This window comes from Vigna unguiculata, chromosome 10 (genome assembly GCF_037176805.1).
Source record: "Vigna unguiculata cultivar grain cowpea cultivar isolate G323 ecotype 2 chromosome 10, ASM3717680v1, whole genome shotgun sequence".
NCBI lineage: Eukaryota > Viridiplantae > Streptophyta > Magnoliopsida > Fabales > Fabaceae > Vigna > Vigna unguiculata.
Genome location: NC_140801.1, coordinates 44121311 through 44144118, shown reverse-complemented (window position 1 = coordinate 44144118; position 22808 = coordinate 44121311). Strand labels below are relative to the sequence as shown.

General features: G+C 31.7%; 1 protein-coding gene across 1 annotated transcript; it reads right to left on the bottom strand.

Moving 5' to 3' along the window:
- Positions 1-11593: 11593 nt before the first annotated feature.
- LOC114167271 (uncharacterized) lies at positions 11594-12699 on the bottom strand. The gene is made up of 2 exons (XM_028052308.2): positions 12469-12699; positions 11594-12277 (listed from the first exon to the last, which is right to left on the bottom strand). Exons 1-2 carry the CDS (start codon positions 12535-12537, stop codon positions 11657-11659), a joined length of 690 nt encoding a protein of 229 aa, XP_027908109.1. The 5' UTR covers positions 12538-12699; the 3' UTR covers positions 11594-11656.
- Positions 12700-22808: the final 10109 nt, after the last annotated feature.

The window sequence follows — 22808 nt, the reverse complement described above, 5'->3', positions numbered from 1 at the left end:
GTATTATCCAGTTCAGAATAGACTTCGATCACGATTAAGGATGCTATTAAATAATATTATTTATAAACAAAATAAATTCATATGATGGAATTGAAGATGGTGTGCTATGCTTTTCTTTCTATAAATTGATCAGATTTTCAGATTTTCAGTTTAGTGAGCTAACAAGTATGGCATGTCTTGGGAGAGGAAATTCATTGTTCACGTTGGAACACTTTAATTTGAGCACCACTTATCCTATGATAGATTGACGATAACATTTTAAACTTATAATACAATTTTTTTCATAATTATTAGAAAAAAAGTAAAAATAAACAAAAGAGCGTTACCAATTTCCAAAAATATGCTTGCAGACCTATCCTTCTTCGAAGTTTATCAATTTCAAACGTGAAATTCGGCTTTTTTTTTTGTAACCGGAGGTCATTGTAACTCAAATTTATAAAAAGAGGTCTTTCGATATTTATTTTATGCGAAACAGAGTTAGGGGAGGACGACATTAAAGGTGAAGTCGTCCTCCTTTCGATTGATTTTTGTTTTTTCAAGATATAAATATTGATTTGGTATCCCAATTTTTTGAAAAAGTTCAATTTGGTACTCGAACTTTGGGAATGTTCAATTTGGTACCCAAACTTTTTAAACGGGTTCATTTTAGTATCTCTGTTAAACACTACATAACGACGTTTGGCTTTTATTGAGGTGGCACTGTGCTGGGGATACGTGGCAAAAACAATGGTTCAGATAAAATGAGTTGGAATCCCCCTTTATTTGTAAACTTTAAGTGCCCTATTTTGTGGAGAGTGCCCTAATAGGTGGTTTTCTCTTCTTTTGATCTTTCTAGACATTGAAGAAATGTCAAGGGCTCAATCATCTTCCTCTTGCTCTCACAATTCATGGTTGATGTGAAATCAAAGCTTGTCCTGTAATAGTGGTGGCTGTAGAGGGTTGGGTGAAGCACCCACATGCAATTGCGGAGTGGAAGCTGTGCTGAGAACGGCTAGAACTATCAAGAATGGTGGGAGACAATTTTGGAGAACGGCTGAAGCTTTTTCTTTCCAACTTCGCCCTCTCCAACGAACGGAAGGAAATCTTCGTCCTTCTTCTCCGATCATCGAACGCAAATCAACCACTGAACCCTAATTCCCAAATTTAGCTTCTGCCCTAATTTTTCGTTCTGCAAATTTTTCGATTTCACATCCCTAATTTTTTTCCCAAATCGAAAACAACGCTTTTGTAAAATTTTTTACTTCACAAATTATTTACTTCAATTTTTTTTTACCATAAAAACCACGTACCCAACCATGTTTCTGCCACGTATGCCCTGCACAGTGCCACCTCAACAGAAGCCAAACGACGTTATGTAGTGTTTAACAGAAGGTACCAAAATAAACCTGTTTAAAAAGTTTGGGTACCAAATTGAACATTCCTAAAGTTGGGGTACCAAATTGAACTTTCCCAAAAAGTTGGGGTACCAAATCAATATTTATACCTTTTCTTTAAAAAGCGATGTCGTCATAGACTAGTCCGATTTCTGTCATCTCCACATGAAGTCGTCTAGTGAAGTCGTCTTCATGATTGACTACTTCACTTTTATGTTTTTTTTTCTTAACTTTTTTTAAACAATTAGTGGTAGAAAAAAAATTGGAACTTCAACCCTTATTCACAACAACAGTACTACCTTTTTCTTATCCAACGCCAAATTTGGTTCATCTTTTCGGGTTTCGGAATCGATCAATCAATGGATGCCCTGTTTTTACACTCTTGCTTTTCCTGTCCTGGTGCAACCTTTTTTGCAGACTTCCAACTCAATTAGCACCTCTCTCAGATTTTTATTTTATTTCCTCTGTCATCACTCTTTCTTCCACTCTAATATTTCCAAACAAGAAAAGCAATTTCATTGTGATTTATACTATTAATTACCATTTGAAATAACTGGTCACAACTCAAAACATAACTTTAAAAAAAAATAAAAGTGAAACCGTCATGTACTCTAACGACTTTAATCTGAAATCGGTCTCCACCACCTGACGACATTACTTTTTTTTAAAAAAATGAAACCGGTTTAGGGGAGGACGACTTCACTTTTATTGTCGTCCCCGATGACTTCACCTTTAATGTCACCCTATTTTACAAATTCATGGTCAAAACAATCCAGAAATACAAAAAAACCGTGAAATTCAAAATTTAAAAAAAAATTATTTAGAATATACATTTATTAGTTTTTATTTAGAATATAAATTTTTGACTGATAAATAATTATATAGAAAGGTAATAATAATTCTACATATTATGGTAACGTCGTAATACGACAATACCAATGAAATACTAATATACAAGTATTTAAATTGTATATGGAAGTCTTTTAAAAAGAACCTAATAATCGGTATGTTTAAGAAATTCTAACACAATATTTACAATATTTATCGTATAATTACATTTTTCAATTATCATACAAAATAACGACTACATAACCTCACCATTAATCCTCACTACTCAGGAATATTGACCTGGTTATCTACTCATGTATAATACATATACAATCACTCCAAGTGAATATCAAAATACCATAAAAGAATGAAGTATAACCTAGTGAAATTTTTTAATACTCTTATAATCAAATATTATCACAAAAGATTCAATAACATTGATCAATATTCATCTTATTATGCACCTTCATAGCACATATAATTATAAAATTTAACTTTATTTCTAGAAGTCTAGTGTATTGGGTGACTTAGAGACCCTACACCTGTCAAGTCTCTTTGTTGCCTCTTAGGAACCATAACTATAGATTTGAATATCAGGATGATTAGGATAAATTTCTATATTTGTGGGTCCAGTCCTTTTTCATATTGAACTCCAAAGTATAGAAACCTCATTCGGCTCTCACCACTAGAAATCATCCTCTACTTGAGTCAAATGATGGTCGAGATAGGATAGTCTCCACACAGAATTCTTTTCAATACACCACCACCTATCGTCATTGATGACCTCCCGAGTGGGGAGCAACCACACCAACAAGTGCATTGATTCAATTGTAGTACCAAGTGTCATATTCATATAGATTCAATAAACTTTTATTAGAACTCGTGATGTTATTTGGATTTGTAATTAAAACGATTTGATTGGAAAAATATGATGATCCATAACTTCAAAGTAAAATGGATAACTTGATAAAAGAAAGCGTGTTTGGAATTGGATTTTGCGACTTTGTTCCTAAATTTGGTTATTGTTTCATTGAATTAACAAGCTTCATTCATTTTTATAAGTACACTAATGTAATCCTAGACCTATGTTTGCAGCCTAGGACCTAAAGACATTCAAACTTAGTGCGATTTCTTCACTCCTAATGAATGAAATCTTTGCATTAATTTGAACAAAACTATATCACCAGCTAAAGCATATAGATGCATATCTACCACCTAACAACATTAGACGACTCAATTTGATCTACAATACAAATTAACTTTCACCTAACTCGAGTTATTATGCAATGAATGATTGGTCGGTTCATCACACGTGAAATGTGAATTGAATCACTAACATATGAACAAATACTTATATAAATCAATAAAACAGTACCAATACAAAAGTTCAGAGTGCTACATCCAATCCCAGCACTTGGAAGTTCAACAACTTATGATCATATTAAACTGAAGTCAGAGAGAGACTAAGAACCTAGATATAGAATTCTGGATATAAAACAGGAAGGTTTATGCCTTAATTTATAGAATTTTGGATTTTTTGTTGTAGCTTCAAACATGGTGGATGATCTTTTGAAATTTTCTTCCATAGAGGGTTTCTTCATAGCTTAAATCGTTTTTGTGATGCTCAACCCATAAGTTTTCATTCAATGATGGTTTTCCTCCATGGTTGAGTTCTAGAATTGGGTGTTTTAGATTACTTCATGGTGAAGCTTTCTTCACGTGGCTCAAACACTATCTTCTCTACTTAAGTTGTGGAAACAAAATTTGAATCTTCTTGAAACCGCCTTTTAATGCTCAAGCTATGATTCTAGAGCTCAAGTTGCTAGACTTTGTTTCTTCTAAATCTGCAAAAATTCATTTAGAAATGCATTAATTTACCATACATGTTTATGTCTAAATTCTTTTATGGTGTATTTGGATGAGGCAATTGAAGAGGGTGATTCATTTATTTGGAGAATTTAAAATTCTTTGTAACAAAATGTTTTGTTTGGATAGAGAAATTAAAAAGCATTTAAAATCCATGCATTTTTTTGAAGTATTTCAATTATCTAAATTAGAAGAAATTCAAATACCCTAAAAAAAGGTGGAATTTGAAATTCTTCTCACTTAACCCCACACTCTGGACTCAACCACAAACGGATCCAACAAATCCGACAACCATGACATACTAGGTTGGCTAGATGGTCTAGATAGACAAGACCGGGGTGACCTGATAACACATACAGGTCAGGTGGGCTTGACAACACAAACAGGTAAGTCAAGTCCAAATTTATCATGAACTCAAAACATAATTAAGTCTAAAATAAACATTGTTAAAATGAAATTTTATCTCACAAGAAATTCAATTACTTTATCCAAACAAGAAATTGAAATGTAAGGTATTTTAATTTCTTTATCCAAACAAGTTATTTAGAAAATGAAGGAAATTTATTTGCAAGCAATTCAAATACAATGGATTTGAATTTCTCAACATTGTTGAAATACTTCATCAAAACACAAGGTTAGTGAATTCTAGGTAAACGGGAATAAAATCTTAGCATATTCAATATAATTAATCAAGTTAAGTGCTAAAATGCAACTGAATTTTAGTTAAAATGAACACTTATCAGTGACCCACATCAGGAATCATTACATAGACCACATTCACACAAAACATCATAATATACTTCTATCACTTCTAATTAATTTAAAACATAGTAATAACAAAATAATTCTCTCAAATTTTCGCCAATGAAAGTCCACTCTCGTACAACGAAAATATCACAAGTGCTCAAGACTTCCTTATATCATAAAGACTTTTCCTTTTGAAAGAATTGTCCTGGATACACCAATGTACCAATTTGAACACATTAAACCTAAATCATATATTTTACCCGATCCCATTTCTTATAAAAGTTGCATCCCAAATGATTTATTCAACACAAGGCAAATCAACTCAACATAACAACATCAAAAAGAAAAACCAAAAAAATCAATCAAACTCCTGAAGTTCTCATTAGTGGCGTTTGAATATTACTATAACTTTAAAATAATAGTATTATACAATCCTTATAGTTTCTCCTACCTCAAATAAAATTATCCAAAGCTAAAACTCTAATAATTGAATCACTCCCGATTAAAGATTTATTGCATAATGTCCAAACAAGACCAAAAATCAGTATAAGGTAAATCAAAATGAAATGGTCACTTATTTCAACTGTCCCTAACTTCGTTTGATGACTAAAGTACTACTAAAACTCAAGAAAAAGGAACAATAAAGTAAATATAAACTTACTCGAAAAACTAATCGATCCAAAATGTTTGTTGACACGTCAATTACTCAATGTGTGATTAATTTCTTAAACAAATGAAATAGAAGGCGGATTCGAGAAAAAAAAAAAGAGTTTTGGGTTGGGTGCAAAGAAATAACGAAAATAGAAGAATTTAACGTGCATAGACTTAATTCCCCTTCTTTCTTCATTATATTAATTTATTATTATTATTATTAATTAATTTTTAAACGAAGAGTTGTATAATTTATAGTTGAAAATTTAACTTTAAATATTTAAAATAATAAATATTAAATAGAATAAAATAATCTTATATAAAAAATATTTATTCTGATTAGTCATTTTAAATATAACGTGTAATTTTAAATTCATTTTGGTTATACTATTACAGGAAGAGAAAAGTTTTCAAATATTAGTTTGAGCTGAAATGGTGAAATATGTTAATTATGAACTTATGGTCATTGCTTCTTAGGATGTTGATTCTTTAGGAACAGACCCCAGTCATTTGAATTTGAGGTTTTGTTACTTTCTACATTTTTATTGGGGTTGTTGTGGAATTTCGAGGTATAGGACTTGGGAGTTTATTGTTAACCTTCATAATTTAGAAGTTTAGGTAAATGTCAACACTTGTGTGATTTATAGAAAAAAAATATATTTTCAAATCTAAAATATTATTTTATAATAACACAAATCAATGATGACTAGTTCTCATCTTCTGATTGTAGGTCTAAATAGGATTATCTATGTATTATTAATTTTTTATTGTCATGTGTTAACGGTGGTAAATAACAAAAAAAAAAAAAACTAAAATATGTAACTTGAAAGAATATTTTGAAGAGCAATAATAATAAAAAATTACATCAATAATAAAAAAAGAAGTAATATCTTTAACTTCAAAATATTTTCTTGATGTGAAAAGTAAAAATCTTTCATTAAAATTAAATATAAATATAAAATAGTCATATATAAGTGTTTCCGAGCACTTACTAATAAAGATAATAATCTTTCAAATTTGAAAAATAAATAAAGAAAAACCTAAAATAAAGTAAATAAAATTGATTCATATATATTTCAATTAATATAATAAAAAAATTATAAACTTAATATGAAAATTTTAATTACATTAACTTTATTTAAATTTTTTAGGATTAAATATATTTTTGTCCCTTTCGGTGAATTTTGGAATTAGTTTATTTTAAAATTTTGGATTAATGTAGTTCTTCATCTTTCGAAATACGTAGATTTAATTTTTTTAATCAAATTTTGTTCAGTTTATTTGACATTTTAAGCGCATTTCATAATAATATTTAACTTAACATTAAAATAAAAGTGTGTCAAACAATATATACAAGTCAAATACTAAAATGCTTACAAATTTCATAAATAACTAAGTTACCTGAATTCATATCTAGTCTTCAATATTTGTCAGTATTTTAAACAATTAAAAATTAACATTAAAAATAATAGAAATTCAAATTTGTGTACTAAAGCTATATTCTTTTTCTTATTATACTAATTATTAACATACGACTATTTATCCAAAACTATTTAATAACCTGTCAATAAAACTATCATAGAAAAATTGAAAAATATATAGTGCCAGTATTAAAAACTAGAAACCTGCAATTTATCCCGTTATTCACTTTTCCGAAAGTCTTGAAGGAAGTATTTTCGCGTACTGAAGCTTTGAAAAAAATTTAAAGTTTCATTCGTTATATTTTTATCCTATTTTTATTAGGTGTAGAGAGAAAATTGATGAATGATGCAACAATATTGAGTTTTTTATTAATTTTTATTTATTAGTTACAGTTATGAAATTTTTATACTTTGTGTTCAATTGTTTTTTTTTTCTTTTTTAGTTTAATTATTCATTTGGTTTTTGTTTTTGTTTAAAAATATCAAATTGCTTCACCAATCATTTTTACTCTTAATTTGGTTCCGATATGTGGAAATCGATTATAATTTGATTTTGAATTATGAAAAATTGATACAATTTGATTATTTTCGTTAAATTTTTTGACATGGATAAAAGTTTTTTCATGAAGTTGTTGATGAGGATGATTTGTTTATTTGTGTAATTAACATAATCCTAGTGTCAAATATGATGAAAAATCTTAATTTATTTTAAAAAATTTAACAAAAATGACCAAATTACATCAATTTTTTAAAAAAATTAGGACCAAATTACATTCATTTTCACAAACAGAAACTAAATTGAGACTAAAAAAATTAGATGACCAACTTGATATTTTTAAACGAAAATAGACAACAAATGAATAATTAAACATTTTTTTATCATGCACTCGCACATCATTCTATATATTACATGCTTTATATACTTACATTATCCTTATCTTAAAAAAAATGGAATATTAATTTTATTGTCTCTAATTTATTTAATTATCTCACAAAAGTGAATAACTATAGTCTAAATCTTATCCTTTTTATCGGTAAAAAATTAAATTAATATTAAAATAGATCATTTGTGGAATATTTTAACCTTTTTACAAAAAGAACATGATAATCCTATACAAAAGAGCATTGAACCTTACATCATGATCATAACAAAAAGCGTTTTACAAGAGAAGCAATTTATATACACATGCTCATGTTAAATTGTTCACCCTAGATACTAATCATTATAACAGTTTATATTGCAAATTTGGTATTACATTGAGTGTGTGCAAGATATTCATTTGGCTGTCAAGTGAATTCTCTCATCAAGATGTTGTTCCTTCAACAAATTTTTAAAGCTTCTCAAAATTTAAGGTGGGAAATAGGTTTCGTAATAACTAAATGTCTTGTATACTTACAATTCCATAACGACCAAAATTGTGCCTCTTATATCTTTGAATTTCTGATAATAAAAAACTAAATATAAACCTCTCAAACTCAGCACATGATTACTAAAACCGTATTTCTTACCCCTTACTTTAATAAAAATCAAATACAAACATAATTCAAAAAGCATTTAGCTTTATAATTTACACAAACATAAAAAATCATTTTATATATTGAAGATCTATTTTTTATTAATTTATTTTGATTTATTTAATTAAATGGACAATTTTAGGCTTCTATAGATTGGATTCATCACTCATCATTTTTCATCTTCATACATATCCCACTACAATAAAACCATCAATCAGAAAACAAAAATAGTTATTCATACTATATAGTGACCAATTTAGATACCAATTTACAAAATTAAAAATTATTGGTTACTAAAATAATCACTGTTATAAATAAAAAATTATAATTTGTCACTAATTAATTAGAGACCAATTTAAAAACTAAGTCATTTTGGTTGTCAAAACCTAAGTAGCTAATTTTTAATGATCAATTTCCTTTGGTAGTCAAAACTATAGTAGCTAATTTTGAAGACCAATTATAATTTATTCATAATAGTATTATTTTAATAATTAATAATTTTTAGTTTTGTAAATATCTAAAATTGGTTACTATAATTACTAATCATTATTGATCATTAAAATTGGTCACTATTTAGAAGTTTACTAGTAGTGTCCTCATTTTACTATATCATAAAATTTATATTCACTATTCTTTCTTGTTCTTAGTTTTGTTTCATTTAAAAAAATTATTTATTTATTTAGACAAAATTTTCTATTTTTTTCTAAATTGTTGTTCTTCATGTTCAATATTTACAGAGTTCACTGAAATTTTTAAAGTATTTTTATTTTTATCATAATCTTAATTAGATATCTTTTTTTCCTGGTATCGCTTCGCTCAAATGATTTATTCCATTTTAAGAAACAAAACCTTAATTTCATCTAATCAAATAATTTTTAGAACACTCATTTAATTATTTCTACTTCTTTTTAATATTTTTTATTCTTTATCTTTTATTTTCAAAAATATAGAACACTACACTCCATTATAATCTCTACTTTACACATATTGTAATATTTTTATGAATATTGATTACTTATTTACCAATTTATCATTGGTTATGTTTAATGTCTTATCTCTTTATATCAGACATCAAATTACAGACATTATATATCTATTTTATGTTAGTCAATACTGCTTTAAAGATTATTATTTAGAATAAAGAAAAGTTGTTTTTTCATAATCGATATATTAGATACATGTCAACAATCCATCATCACTAATATCTTGACGAGGTGTTGATGTAAAGGTAGTTTTTATTCACAAAGTATAATGAAAATTTTCACAAGGTAACACAAAACCATGCAAAATTTTATTTAAGAAGTTTAAAAAATGCTTTAGTATGCACATGCACATGCCATGATGGTCCAGTGTTATAAAAGCTTGGAACCAATCAATAATTTGATTACATGAATCAAATAAACTGTCGGGATATAAATAGATCATAAAAAATTATTTTTCCTATGCTTGTGCAATTAATATGGAATCTAAACAAAAGATAGTAATTTGTAGATTGAGAGAGTAAACTTCTGATAATAATTAATTAAGTGGCTAGCTACCTAAATACTATTAGATATCCTATAATAAATAAGAAACAGCATTAGATTATGAATATTATTACAATTGGGATGTACATTTTTTGAAGTTAACATAATTTTATCAACCTTTAATTTTTTTAAGTAACTGTTCTTTTTAAATTAAAAACTTTTTTTATTTGAGTATTGTTTTTAAACTAAAATAACTATCTAATAAAAAATATTTACAGAGTAAATAAAAATTTTCTATTGTAAAAAAAAAATTATATTTAGTTACATGTGTTTCCACTAGTTTGTCATAAAGTCATCCAGAAAACTTTTTTATAACATTCACGTATACGACTATTAATTTTAATACCAATTTCTACGTCAATTTTCTATAAATGTTTATAAAAAAGTTTCAAAATAATTTCATGTAACGAAAAGTTTAATGAAAGTAAAAACTTTCAGAAATGATAACCCATGTCCCAATCTTGGGTTTTCTTTTTCTACTTTCCACAGGAAAAAAAATCATAAAAAAATAAGTAAACTCTAAAAAGATATTACGTAATTAAAAATATAATTTTTATTGTTAGAACTCATGTCTTTAAAACCACATAAATGTACTTTGAAATTTTCTATAAAAAGATAAACACTTCGGTAAAAAAATTGCTATTTCAACATATGAATCTCCAAAATGGTGAGAGGCTGACTCTATTAAACTTTTAGTGTTGATTTGTATGCCACAAACTATCACAAAAATAACCAAAATTCTGGAATGATTGCCATCAACCCACCAAACCCAAATTGACATTATATAACTAATTGACATTGAAATATATCAATTTATAAAACCTTACAGCTACTCATACAATAAAAAAAAAGGTGAGAAAGAAGAAGAAAATATTAATTTAACTCTCTGATCGAACTGAGATATTGACTTCAACAAAAAGTTTATTGTACCTATCATTACTTCCCAATGATCAATCTTAACTTAGTTATATAAAATCGCAAGTAGTTCTCAATTGCCACTTGGTAGAAGAAAAATGTGTAAAAAATATGCTTTTTCTTCTCATGAACAGTGAAATAATATACAAGACTTGGTCAAAGAAAAGCACAACTTTGGCTACAAATACAATAAAAGCCAATGAGTATGACTCTGTAGATTGGATTTTATGCATCAAATTGCCATAAAATAAGTGAAAGAACAAAGTCAAGCTTCTGGGGAACAACAAATAATTTTGAAAAACAAAACTCTGTATCTATATGCATTAAACTAATTAAGCATATACGTAACATTAATTATCATTTCATAAATCTTCCTTAGCCATTATCCTAGTTATAAAAATAATATCTGAATCCATCATACATACGTGCACGATTTTCTCAGAAACCCAGTTAAGAAATTTTATCTTCATCAGACTCATCAGAAACAATTCATCTTAGACATTCAAACTGAACCCACCAAAATATATATATATATATATATATATATATATATATATATATATATATATATATATATATATATAACATGTTTTTAGAAACTCTTTTTTCGAACACAAGAATCATGTTTGATATATATATCTGAAAATCACATAACGTGAAAACAAAAACATGTTTGGAACACGTTTTGAACAGAAGAAACCAGGTTTAGACATATCTGAAAATCAAAACGTGAAAACCAAACATGTTAATATTTTTTAAGGAGTCTGAATAGTTTATTTAATTATGCTCTAAGTTATTATATGAACAAAATGGGTCACTCTCTGAAGAGGTGTTCTTCTCCTGATTGTTGGTCTATGTGCTTGATCCAACGGCAAGTACCACCGTTTGAAGCGGTGGTTTGCGGCGGAGGTGGCAGTGGTGCACCACTTCTACTACCTATGTATGCGATATCCAAACCCTTCCCAACGGGGAGGAACACCGACCTAACCACTCGCACACCCCTCTGAAGCACCACGCTCCATCTGAACCCGCCACGCGAATTTCTCTGCCATGCATTCTTGCATGCTAAAACCGCTCCTTTGGGACTAACTTTGGCCACCCTCAGAACCCTAGCGAACTCCCTCCTCTTGCAATCCACCACCAGAAAGTCCAGCCCCGCCAGCCGCGACACCGCCGCCTCCGCCTCCCCCGCCACCACCTCCGGCGGCGGAGACACCCCCATCTCCGCCAGAGCCTCTATGTACCGCACCCTCGACTTTTCATCCGGGACTATGCACACGTGCCTCGCACCCGTGTTGCGAGCTGCAACTGCTAAGCCTACGCTTGCCGCTATAGGACCACCGTAGCACCATGATTCCACTATGAGCTTTGTGTTAAATCCGGCAGCCATGGCTGACAGCAACTCCGGTACCCCAGATTCCTTGAATTTCTCACACTGGCAAAACAAACAAATCAAACTCGACCCACATAACAAAAATGAAATCTTTTCTTATAAAACTCACACCTTTATCAAATTCATCACTGCACAACCACACATACAGCGGAAAATATAGAGCTAAGAAGCAAGAAAACTGTGTGACAGATCGATATACATGGTTCTTGAATCTTGATGTAAAGGGTGCTTACTGATTTAACGGTGTCTATGTAAGCTTTTAAGGCTGTTTCTGGGGACCAAACGAGCTTCATGGTGTGCATATATATGTGTCTTCTTCTTTCTTTGTGTTTCTTTGTCTGAGAGTGTTCTCTTGATCAGTTTCTGTTTCTGGGTGAGGATTTTGATATATTGAAGGAAGAACAGAGGTACACTTTGACGTACTCGGCAGCGTTAGGTGTGTGAGTTGATAAAATGGTGTGCTCAGAAGATTGATATATACAAGAGATTTCAGATATGAGAGGGCGTTGACATTTTGCTTGCGCAATTTCAACGTGTGTAGATTGAGCCCAATGAATAAATAATCTACATCTATATGCATGCATTCAATTTTTATGGATTTTTTAAAAATATACTTCCATTTATTTAAATATATTATAGATTTTTTTTTTCATTTTTTTTTTCTTTTCATGCATGGTTTTTCCTTCATTGTTACCTGATTTGGAGATGATAAAACCTAATATCCATCTTCAGCTGACTAATATTTGTTCTTATCCTTATTTTGTTCATTTTTCAACCATATAGAGGCCAAATGGTATTAAAATAAAACGTGTTTTTTTTTAACAATGGCTTAATTTCTTACCCTTTGTAAACCTTAATGTTGTACAATGAGGAAAAAACATTAATTGCTTTAGAAAATTCATTATGAAACAGTCAATAACCCTATCCATAAGGAAATGTCCTCGTGCTATACTCAACCATACCAAGAAGAAGACGTTATCTCACCATTCTCAATTCAAGTCTATGAGTCTATGGAGGTAACACTTCCAAGTGGAGCTCAAATCAATTTAAATCAAAATGTGAGAAGCACGTTATTGGCACATCCAAATTGTAAGATAAAAAAAATCAAATAAAAGAACATATAAATTAAAATAATTACATCAATATGGAATGTCATCATAATTAACTTAATGATGTAATTTTATAGTATATTTGAAATTGAAATATAGGTATTCACTAAAAAAAAATAAGTGACAAAAAATATATTTGGACACAAATTTAGAGACAATTTTTTTAATTATAGATCACATTCCTAATTAGAAATCAATTTCTTTAATAATAAAATTTTGTTTACCTATAATGACCAATTTAAATATTGATTAGTTACCAATTCAAAAGCTAATTATAAAATTTTATTTATTAGAAAAAAATTTTTAGTTATTAATAATTTTTAATTTATAAATTGATATCTAAATTAGTTATAATGAGTAATTATTTTTAATTATTTAACTTAATTATTCTTTAAAAAATTTCTTGTAGTGAACTTATACTATAAGAATACTTTTATTCTTTAATCATCGATTGATAAATTTGTTCTATAATGATTGAAAAGTCAAAAGTAAAAAATATTTATATAAATTATTGGGAAACTTTGTTTCTCCCAAATTTTATATCACCACTTAAAACACTTTTTTTTGTACCGAAATATAGAAAAGTTCGTCATCGGAGCCAATATTATGTGAAAAATACTTTCTATTTCACTTGTACAGAACACCCTAGTTTTTATAATAATATATTTTTTTCATTTTTCAAAAACTTATCTCAATCAATATACTAACAATAGCATATTTGTTATAAATATCATTTCTCATTCTCACATCTCCACATTATTTTCAAAAGTTGAAGGAACCAACGAAATTATCACCATAATTAGATTAAATTTTATGTTTCATTATAGTAATTAAACATTTTAACTTCATTGTCCATTCCATCTTTCAATAGTTATAATGATGTGTTTTAACTTTTGCATATTTGAATTGTGTCAATTGGATGTTTGAAAAGGAACATTTGAAGAGTTGACTTGATTGAAAGAACACCATAATATTGGCAAAAGCAACCACTTTTGAACAAGAACTATAACCATCTTGGGGGGGATGATGTGATTGAAAAAAACTATGCAATGTATAAGAATAATTAAAGGGTGATGGACCTCAAATTCAAGAGGGAAAATACAGTGTACATGGGAATAAAATTCATAAAAACTCCATGTGTTCATGTTCTTACTCATTACATATGTGGTTACTTTTTTCTTCCTTGTTACTGCTTTCATTTTTATTGTATTTTATTTCTCTATTGTTAGAAATTTCTCTTCCTAATCATTGCTTGTACACTTTTTAACTTATTTTGGTTCATACACGTATCGTCTTCTTTAGCATTTTTTTTGGCAACAACAATGTAAAGGTATAATATTCTACCTACCCATATTAACAACTTGTTAGGTTTATAAAGGAGGGGGTTTCACTGGGGAGAACAACACCAATGAGATCTGAGCCTAACCACATAAGACACTGACACCACTCTCAACCCAAAACCTTAAGGCAATGGGTTTATGGGCCTTGATCCTTATATGGTGCTCTACTTTCTCATTTCTGGTCAATGTGGGACTTAGACTCACACTTGGATTCCTAACAATCTCCCCCTCAAGGGTGAGTCCCTTCAACCACATTGGTACACTCCCCCTCCAGCGGAAGCATTCCCAACCACGAGTACCCCTTCTCGTACCGCCGTTCATCTTAACGGGACACGCTTACCTGGAACTCTTTGCCAGGAAGACTTTCGATACAGGGACCTTACTGCACTCGTTTGAACCGATTTTAACCATCGGCTTTACTGCACTCGTTTGAACCGATTTTAACCATCGGCTCTGATACCACTTGTTAGGTTTATAAAGGAGGGGGTTTCACTGGGGAGAACAACACCAATGAGACCTGAGCCCAACCACATAAGACATTGACACCACTCTCTGATGGGGAAAACAACAATAAACAATATACCAGAGAATGCAGCGGATATAATTTCCCCTAACTTGCAAGAATCTATGAGGAGCAATAATCAAAGAGCAGCAATAATAAATCACCAAAAGCACAAATAAAGGCACCAAGATTTTTAACGTGGAAAACCCCTCAAATCAAGGGTAAAAACCACGAGTCGTCCAGACCAAAGAAATAGCTCCACTATGATCAACAAGATTACAAAAGAGTCTCAATCAATAGCACAAATTAGTGCCAACACCCAACCAAATAACAAAGCAACAAAGCTTTCAAATAGAGAAGAACAAGAGGGGAAAACCTCTACAAATCACTGCTGCAGTGCGAAATTAATATCTCCCAACTCAGACCTCGTATCAAAGATCCGACCGGTCAGAATGAAGAGCAATGAGTTCCGAACCTGCTGTAAAAATTTCAGCCCGATCCAACGGTGAACGAATCCGCAGCGCCGAATTTACTGCGATAGCTCTATGAAAAACGTGAACAGAATTTTCCCTCTACCTCTCCCTCTATGTGTTAGGGCTTTCAGTGTATTCTGACTCTATTGTTCTGCCTCTCTCTTTATTTTATAGCCTCCTCTCCACTAGGTTTAAGTGAGACATGGGCTTCTCAAATTTTGGGCCTTTTCTCCACATAGGAAGGGAGCCCAATACCCAACAAATCTCCCCCTCACAACTATGTGGAGAGAACCGCCAAACCAGCGATCTCACAACAAGCTTCAAACTTCCCTCTTGGCAATGCTTTAGTCATCATATCAGCACCATTATCATCTGTATGAACCTTTTCCAACTCCAACAACTTAGCATCCAAAGCATCACGTATCCAATGATACCTCACATCAATATGTTTGGATCTAGAATGAAAAGTTGGATTCTTACCAAGATGGATAGCACTTTGGCTATCAACGAACAATGAATAGTTATCTTGCCTAAAACCAAGCTCCTGCAAGAATTTCTTCAACCATAATAACTCCTTGCATGCTTCAGTAATAGCAATGAACTTTGCCTCTTCAAAACACTCAGGTTCTCCACCATCAGTCAAGGTTATGTACTCATCACAAGAATACCTTGTAGAAGGTTGTTTCTGTCTATTAGACCTCCTGAGTTGGACTTGAGGTGATTCAGGTATATCACCAAGATCGTCATCATCATCATGTTCCTCTTGAGCATCATCAATTGGAACCTCTACTCTACTTCCAAACTGTTGATCATCAACATCACCATGTTGCTCATTGTATTGAGCTTCCGTTTCAACATTCTCCAAATTGTGAGTGGGCAACCTCATCGGATTACCATCAGTGAGATTACTGTCTTTCTCGGGTGTGGTCTTCTCCACCTTATCAATGTCTTCAATGGTCTGGTCTTCCATGAATTGTACATCACGGCTTCTAACAAGCTTCTTCTCAACAGGATCATAAAACCTGTAGCCAAATTCATCCTCACCATAGCCAATAAAGATACATTGTCTTGTCTTTTTATCTAACTTGGATCTTTCATCCTTAGGAACATGAACAAATGCCCTGCAACCAAAGACACGCAAATGATCATATCTAACATTCTTACCAAACCAAATTTTGTCTGGCACCTCAGTATTCAAAGCAACTGCGGGACTGAGATTAATAACATGCACAGCTGCAAGCAATGCCTCTCCCCAAAAGTGCTTAGGCAACTTTGCTTCTGAAAGCATACATGTAACCCTTTCAACCAAGGTCCTGTTCATCCTCTCCGCTAGACCATTCAACTGAGGAGTTTTAGGAGGAGTCTTCTCGTGTCTAATACCATGCTGCCTGCAATAAACATCAAAAGGTCCACGGTACTCACCACCATTATCACTACGGATGCATTTCAGCTTCTTGCCTGATTGCCTCTCAACCATAGCATGAAATTCCTTGAACTTTTCAAGTACTTGACCTTTCCGCTGAAGAGCATAGACCCATAGCTTCCTGGAACAATCATCAATAAAAGTAACAAAGTAAAGTGCACCACTAAATGACTTTACCTTTAATGGGCCACAAACGTCAGAATGCACCAATTCAAGCAATTCTGACTTCCTTGAGGGTGGATGCTTCTTAAAAGATACTCTGGTTTGTTTACCAGCCATGCAATGAGAACATTTCTCCAATTCTGCATTTCTCAATCCCATAAGCACATCCTTTTTAGCTAAGCAGTTAAGCCCTTTCTCACTTATATGACCAAGCCTTCGGTGCCACAAAGATGCCTCCATATACATAGCATTCACACTGTCTTTAGCAACCAAAGCTTTAGTCCAATACAATTTAGATTGTTTCTCCCCTCTGGCCATAACCAAGTTACCTTTAGTGAGCTTCCATTTACTAGAACCAAAGTGATTGTCATAACCACAATCATCAAGCAACTGCACAGAGATTAAATTAAAACGGACATCCGGAGCATGTTTGACTCCTTTAAGCAACAACTGCACTCCCATGTTGGTTTGCAGGCAAACATCACCAACACCAATCACTTTAGACTCACCATCATTACCCATCTTCAACACTCCAAAATCACCAGAAGTGTAAGATGTGAAGAACTCCTTCCTAGGTGTAACATGCAGTGTAGCACCACTATCAATAATCCACATGCTCTCATCAGATACAAGATTAATGGACTCAAAGTCACGAAGAAGAACAAGATCACCATCTGTAGCAGTAGTGACACGATCATCATCATCATGATCATTCTCTCTTTGTTTGCCCTTCTTGTCTTTGTTCTCCTTTTTCCACTTAAAACAGTATTTCTGAATGTGCCCAGTTTTATGACAAAAATGGCACTCTAAATTCTTGTATCTTGACTTGGACTTGCTCCTACTCTTCTCTCTACCACCTTTATGTTCCTTTTTCTGACTTCTCCCCCTAGCTTCTGTAACAAGCATCTCAGACTGAGATGAAGAACCATGTGCCTTCCTTCTCATCTCTTCATTAAGAGCACCGCTCTTTGCCATCTGAAAAGAAACAACACCATTCGAGGCAGAGTTTGTAATTGAAACCCGAAATACCTCCCAAGACTCTGGTAGAGTATTAAGCAACCATAATCCCATAACTTCGTCATCAAACTTTATGCCCATTCCTGACAATTGATCTAGGAGCCCTTGAAACTCATTTAAGTGATCAGAAATAGAAGAATTCTCCCTGTACCTCAAATTCATCAAGCAATTTAACAAATACAATTTATTATTGCCCGACTTAGAAGCATACAAAGACTCAATCTTCTCCCACAAAGCTCTGGCATGTGTCTCATTAGCAATATGATTATAAACATTATCTTCAACATATTGCCGAATAAAACCACATACCTGTTGGTGCTCAAAGTCCCATTCTTCTTCAGACATAGAATCTGGCTTCTGTGTAGTAAAGACCGGAAGATGCAATTTCTTGACAAATAATAAATCTTTCATCTTGCCCTTCCACAAATGATAATTTGTACCATTCAAAGCAACCATCTTTGCATTTGCCTCCATCATTCAAGCAAGTAAATATAGCCCAACCAAGAGCTCTGATGCCACTCTGATGGGGAAAACAACAATAAACAATATACCAGAGAATGCAGCGGATATAATTTCCCCTAACTTGCAAGAATCTATGAGGAGCAATAATCAAAGAGCAGCAATAATAAATCACCAAAAGCACAAATAAAGGCACCAAGATTTTTAACGTGGAAAACCCCTCAAATCAAGGGTAAAAACCACGAGTCGTCCAGACCAAAGAAATAGCTCCACTATGATCAACAAGATTACAAAAGAGTCTCAATCAATAGCACAAATTAGTGCCAACACCCAACCAAATAACAAAGCAACAAAGCTTTCAAATAGAGAAGAACAAGAGGGGAAAACCTCTACAAATCACTGCTGCAGTGCGAAATTAATATCTCCCAACTCAGACCTCGTATCAAAGATCCGACCGGTCAGAATGAAGAGCAATGAGTTCCGAACCTGCTGTAAAAATTTCAGCCCGATCCAACGGTGAACGAATCCGCAGCGCCGAATTTACTGCGACAGCTCTATGAAAAACGTGAACAGAATTTTCCCTCTACCTCTCCCTCTATGTGTTAGGGCTTTCAGTGTATTCTGACTCTATTGTTCTGCCTCTCTCTTTATTTTATAGCCTCCTCTCCACTAGGTTTAAGTGAGACATGGGCTTCTCAAATTTTGGGCCTTTTCTCCACATAGGAAGGGAGCCCAATACCCAACACAACTCAACTATTTTTATTATATTTTTAATGTAATATTAAATATAGCAATTTTTTAAAAACAATTACTATTTTTAGATTTAGACGTGAAACTAAAATTTATTTATGTTTTGAATTTTGATATATTTTAATTCACAAATTTTAAAAATAATAGACATAATTTTTGTAATTTAATGACATTAAATTTATTTTAGGTGATAACTATAGTGTTCTAAATTGATATATGAGTTGGAATGTGTTAAATAGTGTAAGTAATTTAAAGATCAATTTAAAATGTCTTTCTAACACATCAAAAAAATTTAATTCAGTTAGATTATAAGAATTATATCTATTCACTTTTAAAATTTCAGAAAAATATATATATCAAAGTTTAGAACATAAATAAATTTTAATTTTGTGTCAAAATTTAAAGACTAAAACTATTTAATCTTTATTATCATTATTATCTTATTATTATTACTATTCATATTTTTATTGCAAAAATAATGAGTAGTAAAAATATGTATAACAACAATTTGAATACACATTTTGTTTTATATTTTATATCACTTCTTTATTTTCTTATTTTCTTATTTATATTCGTGTTAGAATGCAAATTTATTGGTTGATTTAGTCCTAGTTTATACTTTAATCTTGTATTTAGACGAAGCATTTCAATAATGTTAAGAAATTAAAATGCATTGTATTTGAATTGCATGCAATTAAATTTCCTTCATTTTCTAAATAACTTGTTTGGATAAAGAAATTAAAATACCTTACATTTCAATTTCTTGTTTGGATAAAATAATTGAATTTATTGTGAGATAAAATTTCATTTTAAAAATATTTATTTTAGGCTTAATTATGTTTTGAGTTCATGATAAATTTGGAAATGGACTCGAAGACCCAAATGGGTCGAGCTAACCTGACGACTAAGCCGAGCCGGACCAATTGGGAAACTCATATAGCCTAGGTTGGGTTGACCCGACGATCCAGACAGGCTTGATCAGCCTGACAACCCATATAGGCCAATCATGCCCGTCAAGTTCGCCAACCCAGCCCGACCCGACCCGTCTAGGTTGTTGGGCCGGCTTGACCCCACTTTTCATCATTATATAACTATTTTGGCATTGATTTCTTTTTTTTATATTGACAAGAATTCATACTAGAAACTTACATATCCAATATTAAATGTTTTTTTGTTAATTTAAGCTTATACGAACTGATGAAGCCACATTAAGTAAAGACAACCATTCTTTGAAATTCTCCTTCTTTTTAAACTTAATATATTCTTCAATATTTCATCTTGAATTTGTATTACATAGAATTTACTTTTATAAAAATCACCGATTCACTGTTGCAGCAAAAATATTTTTGGTTATTTTAGATGATAAAATATGGTTAAAAAAATTGTAGTCTATTACTATAGTATAAAACAATCATTTTCTATTATAGTTCAAAATCGAGACATATAATTTTTAATAAGTTACGGTTCTCAGGAGCCTTGGCCTATTTTTATTAAAATAGACTTATGTAGGAGACTCTTGCATCAAAAGGAGGAACCCGAATGCAACCACTCACGGGTGCTTCCAAACAAAAGCCAAGAAGACCAAACAAGAAAAAGATTACCTTTTGGGATACAAGAGAAAAACGACTAGTTTGTAGTGGCAAAAGGCAATAGGAACTCTCGTGGGCAAGTAAAAAATGAAGAAAATAACTCTATTCAGGGAAGTATAGGACACAATTTAGATAAAGTCATAGTCTATACTAGTATATGCTTTGATTTTATCTAAATCGTAGCCTATACTTTGACAATATTTTCAAAAATGTCACCAAGTAAGCATATGCTACGTTTTTCTTACAAGTGTGGTTTATCTATGTAGTTAATTTATTTACACTAGTTATTTCATTATATTAAAGGTGACTTCCATTAAAATAGAAGAATTATCTTACCTTTAATGCAAGTTATTATACTAGGCACCCACCACTAAGGACAATCATAATCCTATATAGTCTAACATTTTCTTAAACCTATCAATTTGGCCTAGTTCATTGGGCTTGATCATGATCCACACAGGTCAAGACTAGAAAAGTCCACAAGGTCAAAAAGTGAACAAAAGAAAAAGTTCACATGGCCAAAATAACAACAAAAGCCCCATGGGTAAGGGTCAACCCATGGGTCGATCTATGAGAGTCGGTGTTGAGTTGGTCACACCTTTAGTCAAAGTGAGTCGGGCGTATCGCAGGTTAAGTTGAGTAAGACTCACTCAAGCCCAATCAAGTCGAGTCAAATCAAGTTAGACTCATGTGAGCCCCATCAAATTGGGTCCACTCAGACCAAGCAGAGTTAGGTCCATGATGGATTGCATTAAGTTAAGCCCACATTAGGCTCATGTCAGGTTCAATCAAGTTAGACCCACCTCATGTACAATTGAGTTGGATACACTTCAAGCCAATTCGAGTCAAACCCACCTCAAATTAGAGCAAGTAGGGTCCGTGTCAGGCCGACTATATTCAAATTGAGCTAAACCCGCAAGTTATAGCAAATTTTACATCATGCGAAGTTAAGTCAAGCCCATCTCTAGTCGAGTCATGTTAGCATTGAGTCTAGTTGGGTCAATCATGGTCCTAGTTGAGTCAAGCTTGTGCTGAATCTAGTAGAGTTGTATATGTGTTAGGTCAAGTGGAGGCGAGCCTCATTGGATTGAGTCGGTCAAGCCAATGTTGGGTCGAGTCTAGTTGGGTCCACATAGGACCGAATCAATTGTGTCCATCTCGGGTTGAGTTGAGTCAACCTACAATATGTTGAGTCAAGTAGAACCAGTCTTTGGTTTAGTGATGGTTGGACCCACATCGAACCAATTTGAGTCAGGTCAACGTTGGACTAAATTGAGTTAGATTCACGTTTGGACAATGTTAGATCAAGTTCAAATGTGTCATATTAATTCAAGTTAAGATAGAGTTAATCTGGATCCACGATGTCAAATTTGGTTAAATAAAATTGGGTTAGTTTGGTTCAATCAAACAAGTTAGATTGTACTCACTTTCTTATTAAACTACAAATTGTAAAAATTAAGTACTAACCAATAAAAAATCTTTCCCGATTTGATCCAAAACTATATACGCTTTCAATCATTAGTTCAATTTGTAAAAAATAAGAAAAAAAAACTAAAACAATGTATAGAAAGGAGTGAATGAGAAAGCATAATAATATACCATACAAATTCAATACAAGATTATAAGAAACCAAAGTAAGAATATTATAATTTAGCAAGTTGAAAAGGGTGACACGTCATACATTGGTCACAATCATCTACAAATATCAACCTTAAAATAATATTATCTCTGTTTCCTAACTTTCCTCCA

Excerpts from the sequence above, each read along its gene's own strand:
- LOC114167271 (XM_028052308.2), bottom strand. The coding sequence starts at position 12,537 with ATGCACACCATGAAGCTCGTTTGGTCCCCAGAAACAGCCTTAAAAGCT. Across the intron at positions 12,278-12,468 it reads ACATAGACACCGTTAAATCA|TGTGAGAAATTCAAGGAATC; the intron begins GTAAGCACCCTT and ends TTGTTTTGCCAG.